The 24,442-nt window shown below is 40.3% G+C and overlaps 1 protein-coding gene across 2 annotated transcripts in view; it reads left to right on the top strand.

Annotated features, from left to right (window-relative positions):
• PIP5K1A (phosphatidylinositol-4-phosphate 5-kinase type 1 alpha) overlaps nt 1-24,442 on the top strand; it is a 35,915-nt gene that overhangs the window by 7,460 nt on the left and 4,013 nt on the right. Inside the window, exons 2-14 of one of the 2 annotated variants that reach the window (XM_028131721.2) lie at nt 3,131-3,169; nt 9,944-9,975; nt 11,726-11,806; nt 14,112-14,242; nt 14,884-15,001; nt 15,186-15,338; nt 16,412-16,711; nt 19,556-19,761; nt 21,160-21,243; nt 22,188-22,236; nt 22,438-22,522; nt 23,642-23,788; nt 23,984-24,113. In XM_028131721.2, coding sequence (XP_027987522.1) covers nt 3,131-3,169; nt 9,944-9,975; nt 11,726-11,806; nt 14,112-14,242; nt 14,884-15,001; nt 15,186-15,338; nt 16,412-16,711; nt 19,556-19,761; nt 21,160-21,243; nt 22,188-22,236; nt 22,438-22,522; nt 23,642-23,788; nt 23,984-24,113 — 1,555 coding nt within the window. The remainder of the gene's footprint in view (nt 1-3,130; nt 3,170-9,943; nt 9,976-11,725; nt 11,807-14,111; nt 14,243-14,883; nt 15,002-15,185; nt 15,339-16,411; nt 16,712-19,555; nt 19,762-21,159; nt 21,244-22,187; nt 22,237-22,437; nt 22,523-23,641; nt 23,789-23,983; nt 24,114-24,442) is intronic. The other variant, XM_008155864.2, reaches the window with a different exon arrangement.

Genomic DNA, 24,442 nt, shown 5'->3' with positions numbered 1-24,442 from the left:
GACATTTTAGACGATTTCTCAGTATTTTAATTTGCAGAATACATTGTGTCTCCCACTTGCTAGACTATATAGTAGTTAAAATGGCTTTCAGTATTTCAAGTTAAGAGGACCAGAGAGATTGCTTCAGGTAGTCCAACAAACAGGCTGGCTGATTGTGTGTGTGTCTCAAACTTAGCAACCAAGACATCCCCTAAGAGTTAAAAATTTGCTTCTGAAAAGCCTGCTTGTCTCTTTGTGCTCTATGTAGAAATTATTGACATATTTATGTAGTAGTATTGGTAGGTCATTGAGTTGGGTGTCTGAGACGGCTTCTCTATGACCTGTGCAGGCACAATTCCAGTTGTCTGAGGAATGCACATCCGGCCAGCCTGTAGTGTCCCCAATTTATATGTGTACCTCGAACACTGAAGTCAGTCACGTACTGCCTCTTAGTTTCTCATCTGGTGGATGATGTCATCTCATCTCTGACGGAAATATTTCTGCTCTGAAAGTGCTGGGAGAGGCTCTGGTATTAAGGCCAACTCTGTTTTGTTCCACACACTGGGTGGGGGACTCTCTTTTTTGGAGCTATTTACTATCTGAAAAGACCTTTGTTTCAATGATCTCTCTCATTCCCAACTTATTCTTCCCTCTGAAGTTTGCCTTTTTCACATTTTGCAGAATCATATTGATGGTTTTTCTCTTCCTCTCCATGTTGGGTCTTAGTCTCCAGTTGTTTAGTAGTAGCAAGCAAATTTATGGAGAGCCACAGTGATGTTTTAACTAGTGACTAGAAACCAGGCCCTCCAGTACTTTTTCACCATAAACACAATTTAGGGTTAGGCCAAGGACCAACATGGAGTGTTTCCTTAAGACTAGTCCAGGGTTACTCAGAAAAATTTTCTGACATGATGTGATGATGCACCTTTGTATTTTAGCAAGAGTTTATTGGTTTCCACTTTGGCGCTTGACTGGTCCAGCTATTTTGAAATTATTTTAGCAACATTAAAGATTTCATAATTTAAAGGCTAGATCTTTGGTATTTTTTAAATCTTGTCATCAGGAGATATGTTGAAATCAGGTATCCCTGTTTTATAGGAGAAATGATATTCTGAAGGATATAAAAAATAAGCCTCAGAAGGAACCTCATATATGCTGATATGGGTTTGTTTCAGGTTGAATAGGCATCTAACAGTAATATGTAGTGGAGAAGGTGAGTATATAGGAGTCATGCTTTTTTAAAAAATATATTTTATTGATTTTTTACAGAGAGGAAGAGAGAGGGATAGAGAGTTAAAAACATCGATGAGAGAGAAACATCGATCAGCTGCCTCCTGCACCCCCCCCCACTGGGGATGTGCCCGCAACCAAGGTACATGCCCTTGACCGGAATCGAACCTGGGACCCTTGAGTCCGCAGGCCGACACTCTATTTACTGAGCCAAATCAGTTTCGGCTGGAGTCATGCTTTTTTAAAAATCCTCACCCAAGGATATGTTCATTAATCTTTAGAGAGGGGAGAAGAGAGAGAGAGGGAGGGGGTAGAAAGAGAAAGAAACATCAAACATTAGTCAGTTGCCTCCCATATCTCCCCAACTGGGGATCAAACCCACAACCTAGGTATATGCCCTGACTGAGAGTCAAACCTGCAACCTTTCAGTGTATTGGGACACGGAACCACCTGAGCTATACCGGCCAGGGCTAGGAGTCATGCTTTTAAGTAAAATAATTAAAAAAAAAAATTTTTTTTTTCTAAAACATTTATTGCCCTTTTAAAGAAAACATTAAAAAAAAAAAGTCATGCTTATTTGTAGCTTGGGATTGTTAGCATTTGAGGTATTTTCTCTTCACATTTTCCTTCTAGTCTGTCTCTGCAGCAGTATAATGTAATTGTAATGAGCTTGAGTTAATGTGTCGGGCAGGGAGTGATGTGAGTCTGTATGTGCGGGACTGTTGAGTTGTGATTTACTGGGAAAAATGGGTGATGAAGTAAAGAGAATTACAATAAAGCCACCTATATAGAAAATTTATATAGATGAGAAAATTTAAATTTACAAAATTAACCTAACCCCACTATCCAAGATAGTCATATTTTAACATTTTGTTATATGCTCTTCTGGACCTTTTTTATGTCTCTAAGTACATGTGAATTTATAGATAAGTATGTTTTCAAAATATGGTACTATATAATTTTTTTTTTACCTTTTCCAACAACTTACTATGACATCGTATCTATAAGTATACAATAAAATATTTGTTATATACTATTCCATTTTATGATTTCACCACTATTTATATCACGAATCCCCTGTTGTTCATTTAGAGTCTTTCCAATTATGGTATCTTTCCAATTATAGTTATTATATACAGTGCTGCATTAGATATCTTTGTATATCCATCTTTGTCCACTTGACTGTTTCCTTAGGATAAATTCCCACTTCTAGGTCAATTTATACATTTTTGTTTTTAAGACTATTTGCCTAGATATTGCCAGATTGCCCTCTAAGAATGAAAGGAAGATCCTCAAGTAAAATGTATGCATATTCTTTTGTTGTTGTTTCACCAGAGGACACTTTTTCCATTGTTTTCTAGAGAAAGTGGAAAGGAGGTGGGAGGGAGGGAGTGAAGGAGGGAGGGAGGGAGGAAGGAAGAGAGAGAGATAGAGATCTAAGTGAAAGAGACACATCGATTGGTTGCCTCCTGCAGGTGCCCCTACCAGGGCTGGGTAACCTGCAGTGAGGTACGCACCCTTGACTGGTACTTGAACCTGTGACCCTTTGGTTGGAGGGTTGATGCTCTAACCACTGAGCGAAAACAGCCAGGGCTACTATTCTTTCTTAAAAGATCAGAAGCCTGCAAAATTTTTTGCCAATCTGAAATCACTCCAGAGAGAAATGATTTGGGTTACAAGTTTTGTGACCACTCTTGGAATTTTTTTTGCCAGAATTTCTTTTTATATTGTTTTTTGGACATTTACTAGTACTTAGAACTACAAAAAAAATCATCTCACATTTCACAATATGGTGTGGGGGATCAGGCCAGATCCTGTTCATAATTTTAAACTTTAGAGTTTTCAAAAAGATATGCTTATTATGCTATAAGTAAGTACAATCCTAGAAATAAGTGATAACTTTCTGTTTTTCCTCATTTAGGTTTCCACTTTCTGTGCTGTGGGGTCAGGAGTAAGAGAGGTAGATCTGATGTGTATCTGTGCTGAAGAAGCATGAGCTCCGCAGTAACTAGCAGCCAACCGCTCTTCCCCATAACAATTGCAGATTTTCTGTAGTGGTAGTGCATGGTCTTCTTCTGAGAAGGCTGTGTATTTCTTATAAACAGAATATACTTGCCCTCTCCAAAAAACGTTGCTCTTAACAGAAATATATTTCTCCCAGTTTCACGGTATAATATGAATCTGTCAACTCCCTAACTTTTTGTCTCCCTCAAAATCTTCCCATAACTTCATTTCCTTTTCTTTTAGTAAATGAGTCTCTTTTTTTTCTTTAAAAAATATTTTTATTGATTTTAGAGAGGAAGGGGAGAGATAGAGAGATAGAAACACCAGTGATGAGAGAGAATCATTGATTGGCTGCCTTCTGCATGCCCCACACGGGATCAAGCCCGAAACCCAGCCCCTTCCGGGAATCAAACTGTGACCACCTGGTTCATGGGTCGATGCTCAACCACTGAGCCACGCCGGCTGAGCAGTAAATGAGTCTCAATTCTTTTTCTTTTCCCTCTGTTGCACCTCTCATTTCCCCTGACTCTTCCTATCGTTTAGATGGGGTTTCATAATTCACAATGATAATAATTGCTTATATTTATAGAGTATATGTTATATGTTAAGTGCTATACATGACTTATTTTAATTCTCATAACAGCCCTATGAGGTACATGTTATTATTTCTCCACTTTATAGATAAAGTAACCAAGGCCCAGAGAGTTTTAATAAACTTGTCCAAGGTTACCTAGTTAGTAAAGAGTGGATCTCGTATTCATACCTAGCAAACCTAGGTGTTCTGATTTCAGAGCCCACAATCCTACCCACTATGCTATAATTGCTCCCTCGCTAATTGGAAAGTCTGTGTGCAAACTAACTTGACTTTAAACCAAATTAAATATTTGTTGTTGAATGAGTACTGACTGAACCAGTAGTCCTTAGTGAAGGAGAGACTAGTACAGAAGGGAACTTCTCCTTCTGACTTTAACTCTCCTTAAAAAAGCAACAAAATTCTGACCTCCTGTTGCATAATATGTGGAGTTATTAATCATTCTTTCAGAAATTTTTTTTAAGTTTTAGTGTGAATTTATGCCAAGGATTGGTAACTGATTCTACAGTAAATTCCAAGATCCCTGAAACTAAATAAACAACAGAGTTTGCCTATCAAATGCCCTCTTTTTGTCCATTGCAAATTCAGTAATCATAAGCCTTATGCTTTTAATCAGAGCAAGTCAAGGTCCCTCACACACCCAAGAGGAAAACTAATCTGAAATGAAAGGAGCTCGCTCACCCCCCCCCTCCCGTTAAAGTTGTTGAGGTCTTACTGCGAAGACAAAAAAGTACTTTCTACTACTAGTGAGGACCTTAATATGTGTGAGGCTGCTCTTTCAAGTATCAGACTTGAAAGACAGATTTGCTCCTCTTAGAACACTGGCATTGTGTGGCTCAGAACAAGGATAATCTCACTAAGAGAAGTGAGATCTATTTGTGCTAATGACATGACTGTTACCAGAGAACAGTGTTGTTATTGTTAACCTACTTGAGAAGAACTGGAGGAGGACTCTGCTCTTGATCCCCTATCAGGGAATGTGAAAAATAGATTTTTCTTGTCCCAAGGGAAAGGGGTACCTCAAAGGAAGAAAATATGTGTTCATCTTGTCCATTAGCAATTCTGAAATGTATTTAATTTGTTAGAGCGTTCTAGTTCTCTAGGTGCTTTCTTGTTCCTCCTATACTCAAGTTCACCAGGAAATGAAAAAAAGATGGCTGAGGAAAAAGAATTGAATTGGGGGTTAGGAATGTGGATTCCAGTTTTGGCCTGGTCACCACCTTTGCTCTCTGATTTTGAGCACATCCTGATGCTCTGCTTTTATTTATTTTTTAAAAATTAGACTAAAAGTCATAAAGGCCCTTTCTGAATGATTTTTTTTCTTAATATAAATGGTTATTGATTTGTTAGCTTGAAAATGGACAGTAGCTTCACTTGGTGGCTGAAAAAACTACGTTCTCAACTTGTTCTATTTAAAAATCAACTTTCATTAACAGTTATAGATTTTAGCCAGACTGAACATACCCAGACTAGAGTTTAAAAAAAAAAAATCCCAAAGTGAGTACACTGTTGGTTCTTTAGGTCTTTTTCATTTTTTTCTTTCCGTGGAGGAACTAGGGCTTGAAATTACTATGATTGGCTCTATATTGTCTATTGGCCCACTCAAAAATAAGTTACTTGAACCATTATTCTTTCTGATGAAGCTTGTTTGTCATGGCTTTATTTTTTGCTTCCAGTAGAGCAAAATTAGCTAGTTGTTTACAGTGCTTCTTGGTCCAGGGCCTGTTAATAAGGAGGAGTCCCATAGTCATGAAGGAAATAAACTATGGACATGAATTGGGAATTCTGTATAATACAAAAGCAATTTCTGTTAGTACTTCATCCTTGATGCTTGCTTTTACTAGAGAAAACCTCTCAGAAAGAAAGAAGCCAGCTCAGATGAAGAAGCTTAATTATCTATCTAGACTTGCTTTCTTTTCTTCTATGGTATTTTCCCCCTAAACTTTTAATTGTAAATTTTTTCCCGGCATACACAAAGTATAGAGAATAGTGTAATGAACCTCCATTACCCATCAGCTAGCTTCAACAGCAACATTTTGCCCAATTTGCATCTATTATTCTCCAGTCTCCCACCTTCACCCCCTGGGATATTTTAAAGTGAACCTAGTCTTCATGTGATTTCAGCCATAAATACTTCAGAATGTATTTCTACAGATAAGGACTATTTTGAGGGAAGAGGGAGTTGTAAAATTACTATGGTAGCAATCGTCACATATACAAAATTAAAAAAAGGTTATTTAATTTCTCCTCTCAAGGCCCCTGTTTCAGAAATCTGTAGCTTATTTTCTAATAAGCATCCAAACAACTTTTACACATCATATTTGGTGGATACGTCTCTTAAGGTCTTAATTAAAACAATTCCCACACCCTGTTGTATTATTTTGAGGGCCAAACAAGATATATGTTTGTAAACTTTTAAAGTGCTATAAAAATATACATTGTTTGGTCAGTGGAGAGAAATAGCCTTTCTAAAAATGTGTCAGCATTTCATTTTAGTCTTATAGTCAGCATTAAGGTGAAATAGGATAATATGGAGATACCCGAGTGAGGGAGAAAAAGTAGAAATATTATGAGCTCCTCCAGGTCAGGAACATAACTTCCAAGAGTACCTAACATAATTCCTGACATATAACAGGTGATCAATAAGTAGTTGTTGAATAAACGAATGGAGAGGAGCAGAAATAATTTCATCGAACTGGTGCTGAGATGTTTTAAAATTGAGCCAGTGAGGAGAAGCTAGTTTAGAACCTTCTCAACAGCTTTTATAGCTAAGCTATCAGCTTCTATAACCCACTGTTGGGTAACATGCTCTCTCCTTTCTTATAGCACATGCCACATTTCCTAGAGTGAACTAATGATAATGTAGCCATATTGTAATAGTCCTCCAGAGTTTTGACTTAGAAGGGGAGAGACGGGTTCCAAAATTACTCAGGAAAAAAGTTTTTCTTTGAAAAAAAGTTAATTTAAACATTGGAATTCTCTCCACTCAGTTTCCCTACCCAAAAAGAGGATGATATATATGGATCATGGATAGGGATTATAAAGTGGTACTATATCCTTATCAGAAAGTATTTTCCACAAAGATGCTAGAAAACAAACTTCCTTTTGAATAATACTTAGTGTTATTCATAGGGATGAATCTCTGTGGTTGGCTGGCATTATTACCAAGCCGGGTGCTGCCATGCTGAGTTGGTCTTTTACAAACTCTTTCTCTTTTTCCTCCCCTCCTCCCACTTCTCCTCTTCCTCCCCCCATCCCTCTGCGGCTCCTCCTCCCCCCTCCTTTCTTTCCCTGTACATAAAGAAGAGAGCTTGATTATGAGATGAACAGGTACAATGCTGGTGACTATTTAGTCTCATGTACTTCCTCAGTGGACAGTTTCTCATTGGCAGAGCTTTAGGCTATTTGGTCAATCCTTAGCAGATGGTACCTGGTTTCCTGAAATGTCACTCTGCTCTTCATTGGGTTTCTGAACCAAGCTGGGTGTTATATTAACACTGGTAAAATTCTCTAAGCATTTTTCTCTTCCCTTAATTCATCTTTGGTAGGTTGGAGCTCTGATCTGTGCCCAAGGGGCAAAACTTCAGGCAAGAAAGAGACTGAGTCTTGGGTCCTGATTCTCCTCCTTCCTATTATTTGTTCTATTATTATTTAAACCCCAATATCTTTCTGACTGCTTCAACTATAGTGTTCTTAGGTAAATCCCAGCTTTGCAGTTACAGATAGCTAAGTAGTTGGCACCAAAATCCCATTGAGTGAAGTTCTCCCACCCTCATTCTGCATACTTTGCAAGAGTTAGCAGCCCTAGGCTATATGTTTGTGTCATAAAACCAAGAAAGGTAACAAAGTAGAACTTTTGGAAGTTAGAAAGCCCCAAACTTAGACCCTGCCTTGAAATCATTTATCTGCTTTTTTCCCTCCATTATTTAACTTGTCCAATTACTCCTTGTATATTTTGTAGGTGAGAATGTCAGACTAGGACTAGATATTGGCTTTTCTTGGTTCTTCCAGATCCCTTCCAAACCCCTTCCTTGGGGGGAAAAGTGGAAGGGTCGGCCAGGTACTGATCAAGGAACCCAGAATCAGTGTTTGTCTTCACAACTGAAAGTGTACTGATTTCCTCATTGAGAATCACTGATTCCATAGTTATGTGTGTGTACTTTCAGGAGGGTATGTTTGGGCGGTGGGGGTGGTGGTTGGAAGGAGCCAAGTACTTTGAAATGCTAATTAAAATTTTATGATGGTCTAGGTAATTGAACATTAAATCTTACTATGGACTCAACTTTGCTCTTGCATTAGAAATCACATCTGGCACTTCATAGTCCATAAAGTACTTTGAATTTAGCTTATCTAATCTTTATATAACCTAATTTAGGTTTTATTTATTTATTTATTTATTTATTTATTTTTTATTTATTTATTTATTTTCTTTCTTTCTAGGTTTCTTTTAGTTTAAATAGAGCAATTTGCCTGGTATAACAAGGGTTTGAACCCAGGTCTTCGAATTTTTAAATAGTTCAGCATGGTGACTTGCACTTGGCTAAAAGGTTGTAAAATATAAAAGGGTTGACTATTGTTTTTGTTGGTAGACACCTTAAATTTTGTAGTAAGTCAGTAGAACTTTAATTATAAATCTGAGTCGTCCTGGCTTTAGCTTATGGTTCCAGTTCTAATTTGCCTAATCTTTCATCCAGCTGAAGTCAGCATTATTGAAGATGAAGCATCCTACAAAAGATGTAGATTATTGGGCACTGACATTTTTCCCCTCCCATTTTTGGGGGGTTATTTTATGCAGTATGTCTCCCTCACAGCTAAGTGACATCTCCCTTGCCCCCCTTTTTTGGAAGAGAAATGAAAACTGTCTTGTTCCTCATTTTTTGCCATTCCGACTCACCAAGAAGGAAATTTTGCTGCTCTGCTTATTGGTACCAGAAATACTTGGTCTGTGCTACTAGGAGCTGTTCTAACCTCTCTGAGCCCAGCTATATTCTGAAATTCTCAGGGCGCTTGACCATTTGTCTTAATTATAATTAGGTTACCTGATTGCATGTGTCCCTGTTGCTGCTTCACCATTAATCTTTATATATGGACTGAAACTAGGGTCTTCCTACTCAGGTATTATGTTATTGAAGATGCATCTCATTTGGACTCTCTTTAATATGGCTATTCTTTATTCCTTTTGAATTCTTTAGAGCTAGATTGATGTGATAATCAGTAATCTATGAAGATAAAGGCCAACATTCTCCAATATGAAAAGGGAAGGAAGGTCTGCCTTCCTGAGTGATGATGTATCTCTAATGTGATCATGGATGAAGGTTATGGGGATGGCAAACCCTGAAGAATTGACTTAATCAGAGTACATTTTTCTATAGATAGTCTTTTGTCACTTTCTGAACATACTTATTCTTGAAATCTTTTCTAAAATTAAATGGATAAAAATAATAAATAATAATGAGATTTAACTGCACACATACCTGCACTGATTAAATATTTAGTAAGTAAAACTTACTTTAGTAAGTAAATGCCAACAAATCCCTGTTGAGTTTACAGCAGAAATGAAGATGAGGCTGTAGGGATGCAGAATCTGTTTCTGCTAGCACTGAATGCTTTTTCATTACTGTATTTCGATTTTGCATTTTCTCATCCTTAGCCTCTTTCTTCACAGATCAGTTCTTTCTGAAGAGCTGAAATAATTAGGAGTAAATCACCATAGATATGCTCTAAAAGTTCTCACCCTTTTAGTTCTACAGGAAAAATTATTAAGCCCCAGACTTTCCAATTAGTCTTGGGTCTCTTATGCCCTTTCTCTTTCAGCCATGGTATCAAATGAGACCCTCTGACTCTGATGGGTAATGTGTCAAGAACATGTCTATTTCCCAGAGAAAATATGAACACTTGAGTAAGGAAAGGGACTAGAACAGGATTGGAATGTACTCAAGGGCTCTGTGAATATTAGGAAGAAAGAGGAAGGGACTTTTAAAATCTCTGTCCAAAAGGTATCACAGAGCAAGAGGCAGGAGCTCATTGTTAGGTTTAATTTGACTCAAACCCTGATTGTTTCAGTGTGCAGGATAGAGGTGTCTGAGTGTGTGTGTGCACACTTATAATTGTGTTTTGTTTATTTTATTTTTTTAACAGCTTCTGGAAACAAGCGAGCCATGGCATCTGAGGTAAGTTTCTTATTGATACATTGGTTCTAAAACCAGAAAGATACCTGGTTCTGACATCTTTATTTCCCCCCTGTTTAAGTCTCAGGAGTTAGACAGGTTTCTTATATCTGTTTTGTGAGCTAGAAATTATACAACTCTTATCTTTGTTGAAGTTTATTTATTTTAATTTTTTATAAATTGTAAAGAGAGAGAGGAAGGGAGAGAGAGAAACATCAGTTTGTTCTACTTATTTGTGCATTCATTGGTTGATTCATACACACACACACACACACACACACACACACACACACACACACACTTGATTTCAGAGAGGAAGGGAGAGGGAGAGAGAGAAATATCAATGAGAGAGAATCATTGATCGGCTTCCTCCTGTATGCCCCCTCCTGGAGATCAAGCCTGCAACCCAGGCATGTGCTCTGTCCAGTAACCTCCTGGTGCATGGATTGACGCTGTACCTCTGAGCCACATCATCTGGGCAATTTAATACATTTTTAATGTACCAGAGAGTAAATAATGTACCTAAGTGACCTGTAATCTTGCAAACAACTCCTATGAGGGAAGTAGTGTAATTCATTTCATGTCTTACCTATGAAGAAAGTGAGGATTAGAGGTTCTGTAACTTGCCCAAAGTCACATAGTTAATAAGTGGGATTGATAAGTGTAGGATTCAAACCCAGACAATCCAACACTAAAGCCTACTCTCTTTTTTTCTGTTATTGCCTCTGGTTGCACAGCTTCAGTGAATTTGAATATCTTCGTTTAACCGTACAGAAGCTAAATTTTCTGTGCAGAATATTTTCCATTTGCTTAACTTGCTTCTCAGCCCTCTTCTTGCCTCCCTCCTGGGTTGTATGACAAGGCTTCAGAATGTGGGCCCTTTTGTCCTGGGATTTTAGGCTTTTCTCTTAGAATATCTTCTAAGAACTGTGAGGTTATATATAGATGGTTTTCTAGCACTAAGAGCCTTACCTTAGCAGGAAGTAGAACTTGAATATCAAGTCCTAAGATCGTGACATCCTATTTTCACTAGCCTTTTTGCCTTCTGGCTTATTAATTTAATTAGTATTGACATCATGAAGAATACCTTCCTGTCTGTTGTGCTGGCATTTTGGTTGTGGGAAATAGCCTTCTAGGCTCTGCTCTACTGGTTTTACCTCTTCCTTATTTCAGGGGCTGATATATGGGTGGAAAACAAAGGCTTATTATGTTCTCAGGAATCTCTTCAAGGCACTGAGGCCCATACACTGTCTCAGAGGAGTAATCTTATTGCCCCAGCCTTTTCATTCCTCGCTTCGCAGTACTTGTATTTGCCAGTGGAAGATAATTTCTCATGGTAAATTCAGTTTGAGCAGTTAGTATTCAGATTGGGTTGAAGGTTAGAGGGGTAGTAATTTCTGAAAGGAAGCTGGTGAAAAAAAGAGGGGAACTGTGGAACCCTACTTGTAACCTGTCTTGCTTTTTTGAACTTCTCCTGTTTCCACTTTTCTTTAATTATACTCATTTTTACTTTCTATGTTGTATTCTGAGGACCAAAGGTGAAATATGGATCCCTTGGGTTTTCTTCTGTGTTCTTTCAGCCAGTTAATTCACTGGGAAGCAACACTATAGCTGTGTTTGCATAGGGTGGGTCTTCTGAAGATTTTATAAATGTTCATAACCTATAAAGGGTATGTTGAGTGTTTTGATTTGTCATCATGGTAGCTGTTTGGTGTATTATGTGGGAATTATATATTGACTCTTCCTTTTCTAGGTGCCTTATGCCCCTGGCATGTCCATCAAGAAAATAGGCCACAGAGGTGTTGATTCCTCAGGAGAGACGACATATAAAAAGGTGTGTCTGGGTGGAGCCCTTTCATCTTACTCCAGGAAGGGATAGTCCTGTGCCCTTGCTATTCTCCTTATTCTGTCCCATTTCTTGATATCCTAAGCCTTTGCACAATAGCTGTTAAACAACTTGGACTTTAGAGTTTACTTCACAAAGGGTGAAGTGAGATATCTTTCATCTGTATAGGTATGACTAAATGAGAATGTTGTTCATGGACAAATCTGGTGGTGGTTGCTATTTCACTGAGCTGAAGAAACAGGGTTTCCCTGTTAGGTATAAACAATTTTCAAGCCCCAAATGTCATTCTTCCCTTGCTTCAGGAAACCGTGTTTCTCTTTAAAAATATATATATATTTTTTTACTGATTTCAGAGAGGAAGGGAGAGGGAGAGAGAGATAGAAGCATCACTGATGAGAGAGAACCATTGATCGGCTGCCTTTTATACACCCTCCACTGAGGATTGAGCCCACAACTGGGGCATGTGCCCTGACAATGACCTCCTGGTTCATAGGTCGACGCTCAACCACTGAGCCACGCCAGCTGGGTGGAATCATGTCTCTAAGTCTTTCGATCTTTCCTCTGTTGCTGGATGTACATAAAATCAAGGCCATATCTCACCCAGCCTGGTGATATAGATTGACAGCGGGTAGGTGTTCTCCTTTGTTTCTTCTTAAGTGTTTTTTTTTTTAAGATTTTCTTCACTTTAATTTTTTTAATCCTCACCCAAGGACATTTTTATTGATTTTAGAGCGAGAAGAAGAGAGAGGGGGGAAGGGAGGGAGGGAGAGAGGGAGAGAGAAACATCAATGTGAGAGAGAAACATCGATCAGTTGCCTCCTGTAGGCATCGAACCCACAACCTTCCTGTGTATGGGACCAAGCTCCAACCTACGGAGCCACACTGGTCAGGGCATGTGTTTTTTTAAAGAATGTAGTTTCAGCTGGTGAAGGGGCTAGAATACCTGCTTTTTGAGCTTTCTAATGGATTGGAAAGATAGTAGTACTAGCCAAGAATAGAAAATGAGCTGATGAAGGGAAAACTTGGAGAAAAGCATCTTGTGGTGATCTCAGGTCTTCAGTTCTGGACTAATTTGGAGATGCCTAGCCTCCCCAAGGGACAGTATTCAACCTCCCATTTAGCAGCTGTACGTTGTCTGATACAGGGCATGCAGATTTCTTGGAGTTCTGTTTCTGGCTCACATAAAATTTTCTTGTGTCTGTTTTCTGCCTTTATTGCATTGTTCCAAGTAATAGAGGTGGACTGACTCATTTTCAGTCAGGGCCCTGAATCCCTAGGAATGGGTACTGAGGTCCATGTTAACTGACATTTATTGAGCTTTTTTTACATGCTGAACATTGAGACGAAAGGGTGAGTTTCTAGTCTAATTAGAGAGGCAGACACTTAAAAACACTAGTTATAATTTTAATGCCCAATGAGGACTAAGTAGAAATACAAGTAATATCTGGTGAGAGTTAGGGATGAGGAAAATCATGTAGAACAAAACTGTCTAATAGTACTTTCTGCAGTGATTGAAATGTACTGTTTGTTACCCATTATGGTAGCCACTAGTCATACTTGAATGTGGCTAGTAAGACTGAAGAAGCAAATTTTTAATTAACTTAAAATTAAATAGCCATGTGTGGCTAGAGGCTACCGTACTGGACAGCACATATGTAGGTGATGTGATATATTTCCATGGGATTGGAATCTTAGATTGTAAGAGTGGGGCTCTTGCATTTGTGTGTTAACCATAGTGTGATAATTTCTGAGAGAAGTTTTTAGATTTAATACTGAGTTTTTTCAGGCTTTTTCAGTTAGGAATTTTGTGTTATTTTTTGTTTTTTGCTACTCTCTTGTCCTTAGAACACCAATCAAGCCCTGCCTTAGAGGACTGGAGCTTCTATAGCTGGGTAGATAATCAGAATATTAGTTAATTAGTTAATTTTATTCAGATGAATAAAATGTTTGAAGGGCCCCAGATACTCTGGGGGAAGGAATTTTTGGAGTGAGACCTAAGATTGTTCTCTCAATACAATGTATCTTCCAAATATAAATATGGATAGGAGGAACATCTTGCCCAGCTTAGACTGGCAGGACAGTCCCACCTTTGCTACTCTGTATCTTTAGGCCCTTCCATTCTTTGCCAAGCTAAACTGCAAGTAAAGCATGGGGATGGCGAAACTGGGTTAGGATGAACTACTTAGAAGGGCATTTGCTCTAAGTGCTCCTTCTGACTCTCCCTCCTGAGTTTTTATTGCTATGTTCAGATTTAATCCTAGAAATTTTGCCCTTATTTCCTTTCTGTTTTCAGACAACCTCATCAGCCTTGAAAGGTGCCATTCAGTTAGGCATTACTCACACTGTGGGGAGCCTGAGTACCAAACCAGAGCGGGATGTCCTCATGCAAGACTTTTACGTGGTGGAGAGTATCTTCTTCCCCAGGTAAAGAGGTTAATGTTCAGGATAATGTCCTGGAAAGTGTGCCTCTTCATATTAACCTTAGGCCAGTTTAGGGGTTTGGGTCTAATTTAGGCATGTGTCCAGTTCTTAACCTGATTTTAACCAGGGTGATATGGGACATTAGAATGTGGAGAGTAGATGCTGTCCTTTGGATGTTTCCATGAGCCTCTGGCCTAAAGAGTGAACCCTAAAAAAAACCAAAACAATTCCATGCATGTGCTCATGTTTTCATCCCCATGTTGTGCTTTCTAAAAAATTTTTTATTGATTTCAGAGATGAAGGGAGAGGGAGAGAGAAAAATAGAAACATCAGTGATGAGAGAGGATCACGGATCAGCTGTCTCCTGCTTGCCCCACACTGGGGACCAAGCCTGCAACCCCGACATGCGCCCTTTACTGGAATTAAACCTGGGACCCTTCAGTCCACAGGCTGATGCTCTATCCACTAAGCCAAGCCGGCTAGCACCCCACATTGTGCTTTGGTCCCACTAAGTAACTGACTCATCTAATCCCTCTGGTTCTATCAGAAGGGATGTATTGACTCTGCCTCTGGGTGACTCCCAGGATGAAGTCCCTGGATAACAGGGACTGGTAATTTATGGCTTCTTCTATTTAACCCCACAGTGAAGGGAGTAACCTGACCCCTGCTCATCACTACAATGACTTTCGGTTCAAGACCTACGCACCTGTTGCTTTCCGCTACTTTCGAGAATTATTTGGTATCCGGCCTGATGATTACTTGGTAAGCTTCCGGATCTCATGACCCTGTGACTCCTATATCAGAGCAATACTCCTAAAGGAAGGCCCTCTCTCTCCATTGCTTTACTCTAGTTTTCTTTTGGAGCAGAATTGCATCTGCAGTTGATTTCTGGTTGAGCAGGTCCTGGTATTTCTGAACTTCTTGTTCTCTTCTCTTTGGGGCTCAGTATTCCCTCTGCAGTGAGCCGCTGATTGAACTGTGCAACTCTGGGGCCAGTGGTTCCCTCTTCTACGTGTCCAGCGATGACGAATTCATCATTAAAACAGTCCAGCATAAAGAGGCGGAGTTTCTGCAGAAGCTGCTTCCAGGATACTACATGGTGAGGGGAAGAGGAGCACTGGCTACCTGTGCTGCCCTCTTTACTCCCGGACAAGGCTGGGGAGGTTGTCTTCTGTGGGGAAAAACAATGTCAGCGCTTCTAAAAATATATTATTATTTTAAAAATATATATATTGTTATTGATTTCAGAGAAGAAGGGAGAGAGATAGAAACATCAAAGATGAGATCATCATTAATAGGCTGCCTCATGCACGCCCCACACTGGGGATCGAGCTCCCAACCCAGGCATGTGCCCTGACCCTGAATTAAACTGTGACCTTCTGGTTCATAGGTTGACGCTCCATGGCTGAGCCATGCCAGCCAGGCTGTCGTATTTTAAGTGTTACTTGGCTTAGACTGTCCTATCCAAAGGCAAGATTTAACGATGGCCCTGGCCAGGTAGCTCAGTTGCTTTGAGTGCTGTACTGATATGTCAAGGTTGAAGGTTCTATCCCCAATCAGGGCGCATACAAGAATCAACCAGTGAATGCATAAATAACTGGGACAAACGGGAACAACAAATCTCTCTCTTTCCCTCCTTCTCCCCACCCCCTCTCTCCTCTCTCAAAATAAATAAAATGTTAAAAAAAATTTTTAAAAAGGATGCAATGATGATTTTGTTTTCTATTCTTAGCTCAGCTCCTACATTGGGGAATGGGTTGCTTACTTCCCTTGACAGTACTCTATCTGATCTTACTCTGCCTGACTGCTCTTGGGGGTTCTGGAGAAATTGCCTCCCATCATACACATGGGATATACTATACCAAGGGCTAAGAGTTAAGACTTTTTTAACGCTGTCTTCTCTTAAACCTCCCTAAAGGAATATACTCATCATACATTCAGTATCCTGACTGATTACTATATTGGAGAGTTTGTGGCTCAGCTTGGTGATCCCATCATTAGATGCATTGGAAAATTGCAAACAAATGTGTTACATGGCGGGTGGTTATGGGCAGACAGATTGTACTTGAATCCCAAGTATTAGGTGAATAAAGGTGGATGGCAGCTTCTGCCCTTGAATTTCACTGAAAATCAGCTAAGTTCCTCTCCTACTTTTTGTTTTTGTGCCCTTAGAACCTCAACCAGAACCCTCGGACTTTGCTGCCTAAATTCTATGGACTGTACTGTGTGCAGGCAGGTGGTAAGAATATTCGAATTGTGGTAATGAATAACCTCTTACCACGGTCCGTCAAGATGCATATCAAATACGACCTCAAGGGCTCAACCTACAAACGGCGGGCTTCCCAAAAAGAGCGAGAGAAGCCTCTCCCCACCCTTAAAGACCTGGACTTCTTACAGGACATCCCTGATGGTCTCTTTTTGGATGCTGATATGTACAATGCTCTCTGTAAGACCCTGCAGCGTGACTGTTTGGTGAGTTTGTCAGATTTCCTTCTCTCACAGACACCAAAAATCTCTCACTAAAACAGCTCGGTTGTCCTTGGGCTTCAAATCTGTGGGAGATTTGACTGTTCCTTCTCTTCATATTTCCTAGACTTCATTTAAAATAATTTTTACCTAACTCATTGTTACCACTTTACATTTTTACTTCCTTTCTGTGTATCCTTCCCACCTGGCTTTATTTCCTTCTCTGCCTACCCTGGGCTTCATAATTATACAGTCTTATTTTCATACCAGCACCATCATTCCTCAGGTCCTGTCTGCCAAATCTAAATTTATATCTTGGAAGCCGGCTACTATCACACAACTGTGTGTACTGGCATCTCTCTAGATGTATGCTATCCATCTCCACCTGGGCCTTCAGTTTCCCTCATCAATTCATTTTCTGTTTCCTCAGCAGAGAGTTCAGATAATTGGCACTCTCTTCAAACCACCTTTACAAATATATATTTTTTTATTGATTTCAGAGAGGAAGTGAGAGGGAGAGAGAGAGATAGAAACATCAATGATGATAGAGAATCATAGATTGGCTGCCTCCAGCAGGTCCCCTACTGGGGATCTAGCCTGAAACCAGGAATCAAACCATGAGAACTTGGTTCATAGGTCGATGCTCAACCACTGAGCCACATCAGCCAGACTAAACCACTTTTTTTTGTAATTTAAAATGAATTAAAATTAAATTTATTGGGGTAACAGTTAATAGTATATAAATTTTAGATGTATAACTTTATAATACAACATCTATACAGTCTATTATGTGCTTACCACCTGAAGTCTAGTTTCCTGTCACCGTGTATCTGACCCCCTTGCCCTACTTTGCTCTCCCCCCGAACCCCCTTTCCTGCTGGTAACCACCATGCTGTATCTGTGAGTTTGTTTTTGTTTCGTTGTATGTTTATTTTGTCAAACCACTTTTTTAAAAAGTATATTTTATTGATTTTTTACAGAGAGGAAGGGAGAGGGATAGAGAGTTAGAAACATGGATGAGAGAGAAACATCAATCAGCTGCCTCCTGCACACCCCCTACTGGGGATGTGCCCGCAACCAAGGTACATACCCTTGACCGGAATCGAACCTGGGACCCTTGAGTCCGCAGGCTGATGCTCTATCCACTGAGCCAAACCAGCCAGGGCTGTCAAACCACTTTTTAACTTCCATTTCCCAGCCTTGTTTCTCAACAAACCACCTCAACTTTCTATTCCATTCCATCCCTTTGTCCTGCCCCATCACTAATTTATAAACCATCCTTAATCTTCTTTCTTAACCAACTAGGTGGCTTATTCCAGGTCAACCCCTTTTGTCCTCTAGATCCATTTCCTCCTATTTAAGATCATGCTTCATAACTTGCTTCTTTTTCCACCTCTGGCTTCAGCCTTTACTGACTATTTTCTTTCTATACACAAACAAGCTTACCTCTTCTGTCTTAAAGTTAGGAGGGTTTTTTCCAGTGTCTCCATTTAATGATGCTTATATTTCTTCTTTTTCTTTCTCTTCCTATTTCTGCCTCAACTCACTGTGTCCTGGCTTTTGTTCTCATCACTTCAATTGAACCACTCTCCCCATTGACTACAGAAATGCCAAATAGAAAGGACTTCTCGGTCCTTTGTTGAATTTTCTGAAGCATTTGCCAGTTAACTATTTCCACTTTTTAAACATATTTTCTTTTGATTTTGGTGACATCTTTCCCTGTTGATTTTTCTACATCTATGGTAGTTTTTTCTCGAACTGGCTTTGCTTATTCTGCATCTATTTCAGGGTAATACCTATTTTAGTTTGACTCCTTTTGTTGTAAGGACTAGAAACATGTGAAACAAATGTGTTTTTGTGTGTGTTTTTTTCAAACTATACATAAGAGTCAGTCCTGTTCTCTTCATCCCTTACTGCATTCACCTACCTAAGTGGTTGAGGTACAGCACCAAAGTGAGCTCCTGGACAGGTGCGAATAAACCCTTTTTCACCCTGTTCTGGGTGGGGAAAGAGGGATGAGAACTATAGGATATGATCCAAGCTCCTTAATGTGACATATCAGACCTGTCATTGTCTTACCCCTGCCAGCCTCTCTAATCTGCCTCACCTAGCCTTTGTATTTTATGTTTTAGAAATGCCAAATTATACATCCCTGTACATAACATGCTGTTTCATGCCTCGCAGTATTTCCTTTATGTACTTAGACTTATTTTCTCTGTAATTTATCTTTCATAACCTATGTATGTATTACTTCCTGTCCTGTAGACTGCTCCTCAATCATGTACTTCCATTGTACACATTAGACTGTATTGTATTTATTTTCACTTTTGTTTCTCTTCCTAAATTATAATATTCTAGAGGACAGAAATTCTCTTAAGTATCTTTGTATTCCCCATAAGCAAGCACAGTGCCTACAGATGGTAGGTATTCAGTAAATATTGAACTGAATTGAAGCTGACTGTATTAGGTCTTGCAACAGATCTGCTCTTTCACAAAGTATACTTTTACCAGACCCTCCTTGTGGATTCTTTACAGCAAAATATGTATTTCTTATTCCCTTGAGAATTTAATGATGTTTGTGTGAAGAGAAAGAAGAAAGAGTGTCTTGTGAGCTAGGCAGTTGCCTATTTTGTGTTTACTCAAATGAAAGAAAGCTGAGGGGATACAAATGAAGAGCAACCAAGAGGAGGCTGATATGCTTTTCTCCAAGGACGAGGAGAAGGAAAGGATAATTCTATGGTTAGCCTTAGAGGTTCACTATCAAGAATAATTGGACCAGAAAAGCTGTGAGATCCTGAAAAAACTTCTCATGCCACCCAAGGCTCAGATCATGTTATTTCCTTCCATTAGGTGCTGCAGAGTTTCAAGATAATGGACTATAGCCTCCTGATGTCAATCCATAACATAGATCACGCACAACGAGAACCCTCAGGCCATGAAACACTATACTCAATTGATACTCGCAAACCAGCTCCCCAAAAGGCGCTCTATTCCACAGCCATGGAATCTATCCAGGGCGAGGCTCGGCGAGGCGGCACCATGGAGACTGAAGACAAGTGAGTGGGCTCAGGGTCATCAGGAAGGAGAGCATAGGCTAATAGCATTTCTTCTTCAGGAAGGGATGCAGCTTCTGCGAAGGAGTAGCCTTGATTCAGCAGTTAAGCCAACAACGTTAATGTTTACAGACTATAGAATGAGCTTTCTGTTTTAAATTTTGTAAAATATATTTTTATTGATGTTGGAGAGGGCGAGAGAGAGAGAGAAACATCGATGATGGGAGAGAATCACTGGTTGGCTGCCTCCTGCACGCCCCCAACTGTGGATCCATCCTGCAACCTAGGCGTGGGCCCTTGACTGAGAATCGAACCTGGATCCTCCAGTCCGCAGGCCATTGCTCTATCCACTGAGCAAAACCAGCTACGGCTTTTTTTTATTTATTTATTTATTGATTTTAGCCCTAGCCCCGTGGCGTAGTTGGTTGGGTGTTGTCCTATGCACCAAGTGGTTGCTGGTTCGATTCCTGGTCAGGGCATGTGCTTGGGTTGCAATCTTCATCCACTGTAGGGGGTATGCAAGAGGCAGCCGAATCAGTGTTTCTCTCTCTCTCTCTCTCTCTCTCTCTCTCTCTCTTTCTCTCTTTCTCCTTCCCTCCCTCCCTCTCCCTTCTTCTCTGTCTAAAATCAATAAAAATATATATTTTTTAAATTTATTGATTTTAAAGAAAGAGAAGAAGAGAAGGACATCAATTTGTTGTTCCACTTATTCATGTATTCATTGTTTGATTCTTATATGTGCCCTACCAGGGATCGAACCTTGGCGTATTGGGATGATGCTTTAACCAACTGTGCTACCTAGCCAGGGCCTACAATGAGCTTTCTTAAGAATCTATAAGGAAAGGATGATATCTTGAATTTGGGATTTGTAGTACACTTGGGAAGGAAAGCTATTCAAAATTAAAAGACTTCTTTTTTAAAAGTTCATTCACAGTCTTAGACACATCTGCAAATGATACTGGAATTTCATAAAAAGCAATTTATTAGACTTATTTCCATCTTCTTACCAAAATGTATCTATCAAGGATGTGTAGTTACTGAAGGGACCAGAGATGTTTTTTAGTTGGTTTTGGTTTTGAGGTATCCTTTTATATCACTCAAGAAGAGTGTCTTAGTGGGCATAGATTTACTAGTAACTATGAAAGTACTGATGGAAGGAGTTTAGAGTTAATTGGGTAAATATTTCCAAAATTGTAGGTGATTTTAGATTCTCTTTGGTGGAATTGGGGTGGGAGGGGCAGGCTAGCGAGATTTGGAGAGGATGAGGTTACAATACATACTCCAGAGGTCGGGTCAGAGGAAGTCTCTTACTCTTTCCCAGTTTGTGGGAGATGGGACAGTTATGTTTAGTTACCTGCTAGCCAAAAGATTTTCTTTCTCTTTCCCTTTTGTCTTCCTCAGTATGGGTGGCATCCCTGCCCGGAATAGTAAAGGGGAAAGGCTGCTGCTTTATATCGGGATCATTGACATTCTGCAGTCTTACAGGTGAGAAACATAAGAATTCCAAATTAGGGGGCAAAGTGGATGCAGATAACCCCTCATTTCTTTTGAAGATGGGTTTTTCACTAAATTCTTCCTGACACAAGAGCAGCGAGTTATAATCTGGCTGCTTATCTCATTGGGTGTCAAGTAGTGATTTATTTTCTTGATTTTTGCCTGTCTTTTTGGCTTCTTTACCCACCACCTCTGTGGAAAGCTGAGTCAGTTCTGGGAAGCACCAGGGTAAAATATACCATTTGTCTGACTCTGAAAAACCTGCGAGGTGAGTCATGCTCCACATTGGGTTACAGCAGTAAACACGTTCCCCCTTTCCATGGAGGAATAACAAGAGGGTCACTGTGTTCTGTGAAAACTATTAATTGGTCTGTGGAACTGAGAGGCAGTGAAGTGATGGAGAGGGAAATGCTAGAAATACAGTGTGTCCAAAAATATATATATATACACATATTTTGAATTACAAAGACAGTGTTTATTAAAATATATTTCATTTTCAAAATTGAGCTGTCAGCTGTTAAAGAGTACATACGTCTTTTTGGGACACCCTGTATGAGACCCCAGTTTTGCTCCTGTAAGGTTTCAGGTACTAGTAAGGACTGGATAGTGCTTGCTTTACAGATTCAGAATATTATCCAACTTTAACCCCTCTCAAAGGCTTGCCCATTTATTCTTCTAGCTGTTCTTTTACAATAAATATTCTTGTCCCTGACTTGCCAGAGACATATTAGCTACCCTTTCTCTTGGGATAATTGACCTACCTAGAAACATCTTTGATCTCCATACTGAATAAGTCCTACTGTGTCTATTTTTTTGGAAAGCCAGTATATTAGTGTGACTGCTTTCCCAGCCTCTGTCTTATTACCATTGAGTCGAACTCCCTAAAATAAAAAAGTATAAGGTCATGTATACATCATACACATTTTCTTTGGCAGGTTTGTTAAGAAATTGGAGCACTCGTGGAAAGCACTGGTACATGATGGGGTGAGTAGCAATTAGCTAGAGGCTCTCCTTCTGCCCCCTCACTTCTGATTCACCCCCCTCAGTTTCTCATTATCTCATTTTATTTGTGGGTTTTACCCTTCTACTAGGGTCTGAGCCTAGGGAAAGTGGCCCTTGGACTAGAGGTTCTTTTTCTGGACCTCCTCCGTCTCTTAACTCTGCAGCCATCTCTCTGCTCTGCAGGACACCGTATCGGTGCATCGCCCAGGCTTCTACGCTGAACGGTTCCAGCGCTTCATGTGCAACACAGTGTTCAAGAAGATCCCCTGTAAGTGGCTTCTACCAGATGAACCCCCAGTGGCTCCCTTCAAGAGATGAGGGGCAGGACACTTCTGTCAGGGAACTGCCAAAGCCAGAGGCCTCTCCTGCTCTTCCCACATTCCATGATAGCTGCTGCCTGTCTTTATGTCAGTCACTCTGTCTGTTCCAGTCGTTTCCAAGTTGCTCGCTGCTTTCCCCCTGGCTCTCCCTACATGTGTCATTGAGGTGAGGGGCATTTTTTTGGAAATTGGCGGGATTTCAAAAAGTATGTAGTGTGGGTGTAGGGTCCATGTCATAGGCCGAGCTAGGCAGAGTCAGACTTCTATGGACAGAGGTAGCAAGGATATTGCCAGTGTTCTATTTTCTGTTTATAAATCCAGTGCCACCGAGTTCTCAGACTGAATTCAAATGGTTGGAGAAGCATTTACTGATGTCGCTTAACGGGTGTTTCTTACTTTCTTCCCTCAACTTTTTTGATAGGGAAGTACCAATGTTCTTTCCAAACCTTTCATGCTGCTGCCACTGGTAAATTCCAGCTCCTCCTTCCCATCTCTTCATCACAGGCATCCCTCAGTGAGTCAGAGCTTAAGAAATATGGGGAAATCCTTGTACAGTCTTTTCAAAGGGATGTATAAACAAGTGTAAAGTGTCGTCATAGTGCCGTGTGCATAAGTACTTCAAGGATATAGAGTGAAGGGTCATCTTTGTCAGCTTTAACTGAAGGATACTATTAAAGAATGGTGCTACAGAATACAGCAGCGATCGCCAACCTTTCAGACCTCACGGGTCACCAGTGGTCCATGGACCACCAGTTGGCGACCGCTGGAATAAAGAACATCTCATCAGGTGAAAGCTAAGCCGTTGAGGTCGCTTGTAGGAGGGGGTGCGAGATGTATGTGTCTCCTTTTTCTAGGTTCCACTCTTGTTTCCAAAGTGAAGTGAACTGAGATGCCCCTTCCTCTAAAAAGTAGTTCATGGAGCCCATCTTTGTTGATATTAACCCTTCTTCCTGCTTTGCAGAAAAACAACTTTGTGTTTGTGTTGGGGATGCTAGCAATTTGTGCCTATGTCTTGGTGATGGTTTCTGAGGGGGGTGCTAAGTAGGCTCTCTCTTTCCCTTTTGAAGTGAAGCCCTCTCCTTCCAAAAAGTTTCGGTCTGGCTCATCTTTCTCTCGGCGAGGAGGCCCCAGCGGCAACTCCTGCATTACTTACCAGCCATCGGTCTCTGGGGAACACAAGGCACAAGTGACAACAAAGGCGGAAGTGGAGCCAGGTCAGCGCCAGGGCTGGGGTTCCCATGTGATTGGGCACTCCTTCCCTTCCTTCCGAGTCCTCATTTGCTTAGGACCTTTGCTTCCTGTTCCTGTCCAGGAAAAGCCAAGTTGCTACATAATTTTCCCTGTATTTCCCCCACCCCATTTTTTCTTCTTTTTTATTTATTGACTTTCTTCCCCTTTCTTTTTTCCAGGCGTCCACTTCGGTCGTCCTGATGTTTTACCTCAGACTCCACCTTTGGAGAAAATCAGTGAGGTCTCGACTATTCCTGACCCCTGCTTTTCACCTGTAGTTGGAGAGACTTTGCAAATGTTATCTACAAGGTTGGTTCCTTGGCCCCTTTCTCTGTAATCTTACCTCTCTCTTCAGGTCCTTGGGAACTTCCATAACTGTTTTTTACAGAGATCATTGTCTTTTGCTCTTCACTAGGTTTTTTCAGGTTCACCTTCCTTAGTGTTGATCGTTAGGATTTGGAAACATGTGCCAACATCTCTGTATCTTTGTGGGCGGGGAAAGCTGTGTGCAGGCTTTTCTGATAATCAGTAAGAATAATACCCCAGCGAGCCCTGCATCTCCTGGTGAGATAAGGGAGTTCTCCGCGTAGGATGTAAGGTTGGAGAGATTCCTGGACAGTGAAGACGCTGAACAATCT

This window comes from Eptesicus fuscus, chromosome 22 (genome assembly GCF_027574615.1).
Source record: "Eptesicus fuscus isolate TK198812 chromosome 22, DD_ASM_mEF_20220401, whole genome shotgun sequence".
NCBI classification, from domain to species: Eukaryota; Metazoa; Chordata; class Mammalia; order Chiroptera; family Vespertilionidae; genus Eptesicus; species Eptesicus fuscus.
Note: the sequence above shows the minus strand (reverse complement) of the source record. Positions and strands in the feature narration are given on the sequence as shown.